The 7,491-nt window shown below is 40.8% G+C and overlaps 1 protein-coding gene and 1 long non-coding RNA gene across 4 annotated transcripts in view; one reads left to right on the plus strand and one right to left on the minus strand.

Moving 5' to 3' along the window:
* The first annotated feature begins 860 nt into the window (after nucleotides 1-860).
* The window catches only part of selenok (selenoprotein K), an 8,347-nt gene continuing 1,716 nt past the window's right edge, over nucleotides 861-7,491 (plus strand). Inside the window, exons 1-5 of one of the 3 annotated variants that reach the window (XR_014211416.1) lie at nucleotides 861-989; nucleotides 1,580-1,670; nucleotides 2,265-2,374; nucleotides 2,561-2,620; nucleotides 2,746-2,838. Coding sequence is in view for 2 of the 3 variants with exons in the window: in XM_082189109.1 (XP_082045235.1) it covers nucleotides 971-989; nucleotides 1,580-1,670; nucleotides 2,265-2,378; nucleotides 2,561-2,620; nucleotides 2,746-2,833 (372 nt within the window). In the remaining variant the exon portion in view is untranslated. Of the gene's footprint in view, nucleotides 990-1,579; nucleotides 1,671-2,264; nucleotides 2,379-2,560; nucleotides 2,621-2,745; nucleotides 2,839-7,491 lie in introns of all 3 variants that reach the window. The other 2 variants (XM_082189109.1, XM_082189110.1) reach the window with 2 other exon arrangements.
* The window catches only part of LOC309513334, a 3,394-nt gene continuing 1,176 nt past the window's right edge, over nucleotides 5,274-7,491 (minus strand). The window contains exons 1-2 of the long non-coding RNA XR_014211417.1: nucleotides 5,527-7,491; nucleotides 5,274-5,469 (exon numbers count right to left, since the gene is read on the minus strand). The exon at nucleotides 5,527-7,491 is cut by the window's right edge and continues 1,176 nt beyond it. This is a non-coding gene — a long non-coding RNA (uncharacterized lncRNA). The remainder of the gene's footprint in view (nucleotides 5,470-5,526) is intronic.

Below are 7,491 nucleotides of genomic sequence, written 5' to 3' on the forward strand. Positions count from 1 at the left end.
CGGCAGCTCAGAGAGAAAGTGCCTCCCATACATGCATACTAATACACTAATAACTTCTCAATACACATACAGTATTGTTACAACCCTGAACTTTAACCTACTGTACAAAACTTGAATATTGTACTATTGCACATTATTATTTTAATCATTCTTTCTTTCTTTTTATAACCAGAACAGCTTGTGAAGTGAGCAGGGGAATGCTGTGTGTGTGTGTGTGTGTGTGTGTGTGTGTGTGTGTGTGTGTGTGTGTGTGTGTGTGTGTGTGTGTGTGTGTGTGTGTTACTGACACACAGATGTTAGTTTCACTACAGAACGTGGTTTCACTTCAACAGTCAGTGGGTTAAAGATAGTACAAGACTTTACGGTTGTAGAGAGGCAGTGAATCAGTGTGTTCAAAATACAAATATGTGTATGCCATACCATCTACACTTATGAGTATGGAATTCAGCTACAAAATGAGTTTGATAATATGGCTCATGTCTTTACGTACAAACATCACTATGGTTGAAAATAAATCAAATGGGAAATGAACTAAATAAAATAAACAGCATCTTTCAGTTTACAGCAATACTTTCTTTAATAAAATATGATGGATTAGCAAGATCTATCTCCTATCTCTCTCTCTCTCTCTCTCTCTCTCAACACACACACACACACACACACACACACACACACACACACACACACACACACACACACACACACACACACACACACACACACAAAGTTTCTTTTCTTTTTTTGTTTCTTTTTATTTAAGTTGTGTTTCAAGTTATACTTACAAAATGTGAAAATGTGTAAAAGAAATGTGTCAAGAACTTGATACTGAATTCTGTAATTTTGAAAATTCAATAAAAAATTCAATAAAAAAATTGATATAGTAAAATACCAGTCACACGTCACGACTGAATATTGACGCAGTGCGCAGAACCGGAAGTGCGCCACAGGATCCGGTTAAACAGCAGCGACGATGGTTTATGTATCAAATGGTAAGTGCTAAAAACAAACCTTGTTTCTTTTAGAAAAATAATGTTATTTTGTAGCGCAAACATGTACCACTCTTATCATAATAGCAAACTATCATACGTGGCTAAATATGTAATTTAGCGTCATTGTGTTTGTGAAAACATCCATTATTGCTGGTTTTCCTGTCACTCTGAGATGTTGGATATATATGTGTGTTTGTGTGTGTGTGTGTGTGTGTGTGTGTGTGTGTGTGTGTGTGTGTGTGTGTGTGTGTGTGTGTGTGTGTGTGTGTGAACTATCGACACACACGACCCGCTCTGGCCAACATATGGTTTTGTTAATGTTACAGATGATATCCGGGTAGGAATGTTACGAACGATATGGTAAACACACATCTCCTGAATATTAATGAGAACGAAGCTGACGCATCTGTAATCGTGTATCTTATTGGCTCGTCAGTTTGAATATTCACGCATCACTCTGTTCATTGGCTTGCTGACCTTCCAACGTCACGTGTTAAATATTCATAACAACGCGTTCGCCATGGGATTCACGATTGTCGTCATATATGTGATATGATCTATGATATGCTGTGATATGCCCGTGTTCTTAGGCCAGGTTCTGGACAGCAGGAGCCGCTCGCCCTGGAGGCTGTCGTTCCTCAGCGATCTCTTCTGGACCGCGGTCGAGTTCATCGGCTTGTTGTAAGGTTTATTATTGCTGAGTTTCATCACAGTTCTCTAGAGCTCTTGTTTGCAGAGGAACTTTTCTTAGAAGCTCAACATTAAGCAACTAAATTCATAAACACTTGGCTTGAGTGTTTAAGCAGGACCAGAGGGTTTGAGGTAGACTTAATAGCTGTAAGTCAGACGTTTATAGGTTTGAAGTAGTTTTATAATTAAAGTCTGAACTTGAAGGGTTTAAATTTGAAATAGTTTTAGTTAAGTAGAAGTTTTAAAAGGCAGAATTTTGAATAGATAGATATATTTAGATATGGTTTTAAAAGTTTGAAGGTTTTAAGAACCGCATAGCAACACCCTAGCAACCACCTAGAATACCCAAGCAACCGCATAGCAACTTAGCAACCACCCTAAGTTTTTCAAACTATTTCAAACTTTGAAATAGTTTTAAAAACTTGGGGTAGTTGCTTAGTTGCTATGCGGTTGCTTGGGTATTCTAGGTGGTTGCTAGGGTGTTGCTATGCGGTTGCTATGGTACTCAGGGGTGGTTGCTAAGGTATTCTGGGTGGTTGCTAGGGAGTTTACCTGTGATGTTTGACCTGTGTAATGTCTCCTCAGCTTCCAGACTCTGATTCAGCCAGATTTGTCTAAAGATGGACACGCCGGCTCATCATCACGCTTCAGCGACGGCAGAGGGTACGTGTGTGTGTGTGTGTGTGTGTGTGTGTGTGTGTGTGTGTGTGTGTGTGTGGCTTCAGCGACAGCAGAGGGTACGTGTGTGTGTGTGTGTGTGTGTGTGTGTGTGTGTGTGTGTGTGTGTGTGTGTGTGTGTGTGTGTGTGTGGCTTCAGCGACGGCAGAGGGTACGTGTGTGTGTGTGTGTGTGTGTGTGTGTGTGTGTGTGTGTGGCTTCAGCGACAGCAGAGGGTACGTGTGTGTGTGTGTGTGTGTGTGTGGCTTCAGCGACGGCAGAGGGTACGTGTGTGTGTGTGTGTGTGTGTGTGTGTGTGTGTGTGTGTGTGTGTGTGTGTGTGTGTGTGTGTGTGTGTGTGTGTCGTGTCCTGTTCTGTTCTCTGTCTTTACCCTGTGTGTTCCCACAGTCCTCCTGGGTTCCCGGGCCGCAGACGGATGGGCAGAATAAACCACGGCGCCGGTCCCACTCCTCCACCCATGGGCGGAGGCGGATGAGGACGGTACGTAAGAGACATACACACACACACACACACACACACACACACACTTTATCGACTTTATTCTCGAAAAATGCATGGAAAAAAAACGTTGACTATCAGACTAGTTATTAATATTTTATTGGTTCTCTCTTGTTTTTTCATGCTCATAATTTTTTTTGTATGACAGGCTGGACACATACTTTGTCATGTTTCATTGCGTTATTATCACTAATAAACAATCGACTTTGAGATTTATCAATATGGACGTTGGCGTACGGCACGCTCTAATCCTACGCCAGCTCAGGAGGTGGTGTACATGTACGCACGCTCTAACCCTACGCCAGCTCGGGAGGTGGTGTACATGTACGCACGCTCTAATCCTACGCCAGCTCGGGAGGTGGTGTACATGTACGCACGCTCTAATCCTACGCCAGCTCAGGAGGTGGTGTACATGTACGCACGCTCTAACCCTACGCCAGCTCGGGAGGTGGTGTACATGTACGCACGCTCTAATCCTACGCCAGCTCGGGAGGTGGTGTACATGTACGCACGCTCTAATCCTACGCCAGCTCGGGAGGTGGTGTACATGTACGCACGCTCTAATCCTACGTCAGCTCGGGAGGTGGTGTACATGTACGCACGCTCTAATCCTACGTCAGCTCGGGAGGTGGTGTACATGTACGCACCCTCTAACTCTACGCCAGCTCGGGAGGTGGTGTACATGTACGCATGCTCTAATCCTACGCCAGCTCGGGAGGTGGTGTACATGTACGCACGCTCAAATCCTACGCCAGCTCGGGAGGTGGTGTACATGTACGCACGCTCAAATCCTACGCCAGCTCGGGAGGTGGTGTACATGTACGCACGCTCTAACCCTACGCCAGCTCAGGAGGTGGTGTACATGTACGCACGCTCTAACCCTACGCCAGCTCAGGAGGTGGTGTACATGTACGCACATTTTGAGTTAGTGCGGAAATGCGCAGAAAAACAATTCCTAACACCACAAAACGCACTGACAAACTAAAAGATATGATATATTATGACCCACTGTAAAAAAACAACAATATAGTAATTATAAACGTCAGTGTTTATTTTTGTGCAACATGGACTTCAATGTTTAATTTGTGTGACTTTACCAAAGCATTTGATTTGTAGGCATATGTATTCCTTCAGTTGCGAGCCTGTGCGCTTTACCTGACGTTTCAAGCCTTGTTTATACTTTCACCTGGCTTTGCCGCGCAAGTCTCCACAGACTGCGCGCGCACCTCCCCAAACGGACGAGTTATACTCGACGCGCTCGCCGTCGTACTATTCTTTGAAACGATGGTTAGGCCAGGGTTAGGCCCGGCAGGGGCGCACGGACTGGGTTCAGTAATGAAAGGCTTTCAATGACCAAAAAATAATTCAGACTGACAAAATAATAAAAATGACATTCTTCTTCTTTTAAATAATAATAATAATAATGCAAATAATAATAATAATGACATTCTTCTTCTAAATAACAATAAGCGTCATTAATAATAAAAATCATCATAATAATAAGAATAAGAATATTACAAATTGTCATGCAATTATTAATGTAAATGAATGGTACTCCACATCACATCATCATCACTATTGTACACCCCAATACATGTGACGTAATACGAAATTAAATGCTAATTGTTTCAAAATACGTGCTGTAAAATAATGCATTGTGATAGGTCATTTGCTCATCCAAGTTTCTCTTCTTTGCCGTCTTCCGTGTGTCTATGGCGTAAAATGAGGGCGTGGGGGAAGCGGAGACTTGAATATATAGTGGCGTGTTATTCTAATGACGCTCGTTTTCAGCCGCGGCATTTATCAAGGGCAGGTATTGCGTACACCTGGATTTCAAAGGTACGCACAGCTTCATAAATCAGGCGGTGAGAGGAGTGTAAGCATAATCTTACGCCAACATATACGCCTGTTTCTACGCAAGAATGATAAATGAGGGCCACTGTGACTACAAAATCTTTAAAGTCCCCTCTAGGCTATCATATTATGCCTTGAAACTCATCTTTTATCACAAAAATTACATAAAAAAAAAAATTCCATCTTCATGCCTCAAAGGGGTCATATAATGCCATTTTTGTACAAGCTAATATGATTCTTTAGGGTCTAAATGAAAAGTTTGTAATATACTTTAATAAAAAATTCTCATTAGTATTGTAAGAAAACACTCATTTTACCTGGTCAAAAACAGCTCTGTTTTCAGCACGCCGTTTAAGTGCATGTGTCTTTAAATGATAATGAGGTTTGCTCACCCCGCCCCTCTGTTCTGTGCGGATACCGTTTCTAACACAATAACTATGGCGTTATATATGTGCCTCATTCCTGAGCGAGTAATTGTAAGTTTTGAGCACAGAGAACTATATTTTGCAAGCACATTACATTATATTTTGAACAGAAATTAACAATCGCAAAAAAATAATGTGTTTGAGCAAAGGAAAAAACGATTCCGTGCTCAATAAATGCTTGTTTGCTATTATCCATATTAACGTGCAATAATAACCCCTCTCACGCAGTTTACTCAGGTGCTCTCTCACAAACTTATTCTCTGCGCTCCTGTCAAGTCCCTCTCTCTCTCTCTCAACCTCTTAATTCTGTGCGCGCTCAACTCTTGACGCTCAACTCTTGACACACACGCTCGCTCAACTCGACACACGCGCGCTCAATCTTGACACACACGCTCGCTCAACTCGACACACACGCGCGCTCAACTCTTGACACACACGCGCGCTCAACTCGCAACAGCGTTACAAGTGTGCCACAAAATCAACCAATCGGAAAATTAAAGGTCAATTGTGATTGGCTGTTGGTCTCCAATCAAATCGCTAGTAGAACCAAAGCCCGTCTTGTAGAGCTATCCATAGATATCCATATCCATATATCCGTATATAATCCTTTATTATATGATATCTATGGAACTATCTACAGCATCCAGGAAGCTTACTGAAAAAAAAAATCGAAAAAAATAACTGACTACAGCGAGACTAATGGATTAAAACACATTTTGGTAAGTATTTTTTTTTATTATTATTAACTTAAAAGTGCCTTGTTAGTTTTGTGTATTATAAATTATAATACACAAAAATAATAATTAAAATAATTATTATAATGGTGGTTTTCTTTAGATCACAGACATTACAGACATTAGCCTAGTAGTTGGAGGGCAAATTTTGTTTAATTGTTCGGAAAATGTCAGTTTTAAGAGTGAGGTCATTGTGTGAGGTGATTGACAGCTATATGTGACAGAGGAATATTATGACACTCCTCCAGAGATTCAGCTTATAATTTATAATGCTGTTGTGTTGTTTAACTTACAATATTATATCTCCTATTGTGACTAAAGTGGTGTGACATTTAGGTGTTGCTGTTCTGATGACATTCTGTGCTAGCATTAGAATGCTTGAAAAGGATAAGTCAAACTAGTCACAATAGGAGATATAATATTGTAAGTTAAACAACAAAACAGCATTATAATACACAAAACTAACAAGGCACTTTTAAGTTAATAATAAAAAAAAAATACTTACCAAAATGTGTTTTAATCCATTAGTCTCGCTGTAGTCAGTTATTTTTTTTTCTTTTTTTTCTTTTTTTTTCAGTAAGCTTCCTGGATGCTGTAGATGGTTCCATAGATATCATATAATAAAGGATTATATATGGATATATGGATATATATGGATAGTTCTACAAGACGGGCTTTGTTTCTACTAGCGATTTGATTGGAGACCAACAGCCAATCACAATTGACCTTTAATTTTCCGATTGGTTGATTTTGTGGCACACTTGTAACGCTGTAGCGAGTTGAGCGAGCGTGTGTGTCAAGAGTTGAGCGCGTGTGTGTGTCGAGTTGAGCGAGCGTGTGTGTCAAGAGTTGAGCGCGCACAGAATTAAGAGGTTGAGAGAGAGAGAGAGGGACTTGACAGGAGCGCAGAGAATAAGTTTGTGAGAGAGCACCTGAGTAAACTGCGTGAGAGGGGTTATTATTGCACGTTAATATGGATAATAGCAAACAAGCATTTATTGAGCACGGAATCGTTTTTTCCTTTGCTCAAACACATTTTTTTTTGCGATTGTTAATTTCTGTTCAAAATATAATGTAATGTGCTTGCAAAATATAGTTCTCTGTGCTCAAAACTTACAATTACTCGCTCAGGAATGAGGCACATATATAACGCCATAAATAACACAATAACCATAATGCGTTGTTCATTATAAAAGTGAGATTATGAATTATATTGAGAACGTTGTACATAGAAAACATGCTGTAATGTACCCGGAGTGTAAACAGCCGCATTCATCGTGAAGCCTGCTAGTGACTTGCAAATATTAATATAAAGGTTAATAAAACGTTACACTCACTTTAGTTCTTCTGGAGGTGCAGCAGGAACACGAATAGTTGGTACCGATCCTTTTTTCAGGAGCAGCTTCTTAGCAAAACCAGCTTTACTGACCCTCGTTTGTAAAGCAGTCTGGTGTGTGAAATGATTCGCCCAAACATGAAAGCATTGACGTTGATCGTGGGGAATATTCCCTTCGAAAACAAACTCAGCCACTGCGTCTTCAGCTGTACGGATTTAGGAACATCAACATGACTGTGTTCATTATTACACCCAAGAACAGAACACCACACTCGCTTAGACGCCA

Source organism: Leuciscus leuciscus (genome assembly GCF_965113295.1).
Source record: "Leuciscus leuciscus genome assembly, chromosome: 13".
Taxonomy (NCBI): domain Eukaryota; kingdom Metazoa; phylum Chordata; class Actinopteri; order Cypriniformes; family Leuciscidae; genus Leuciscus; species Leuciscus leuciscus.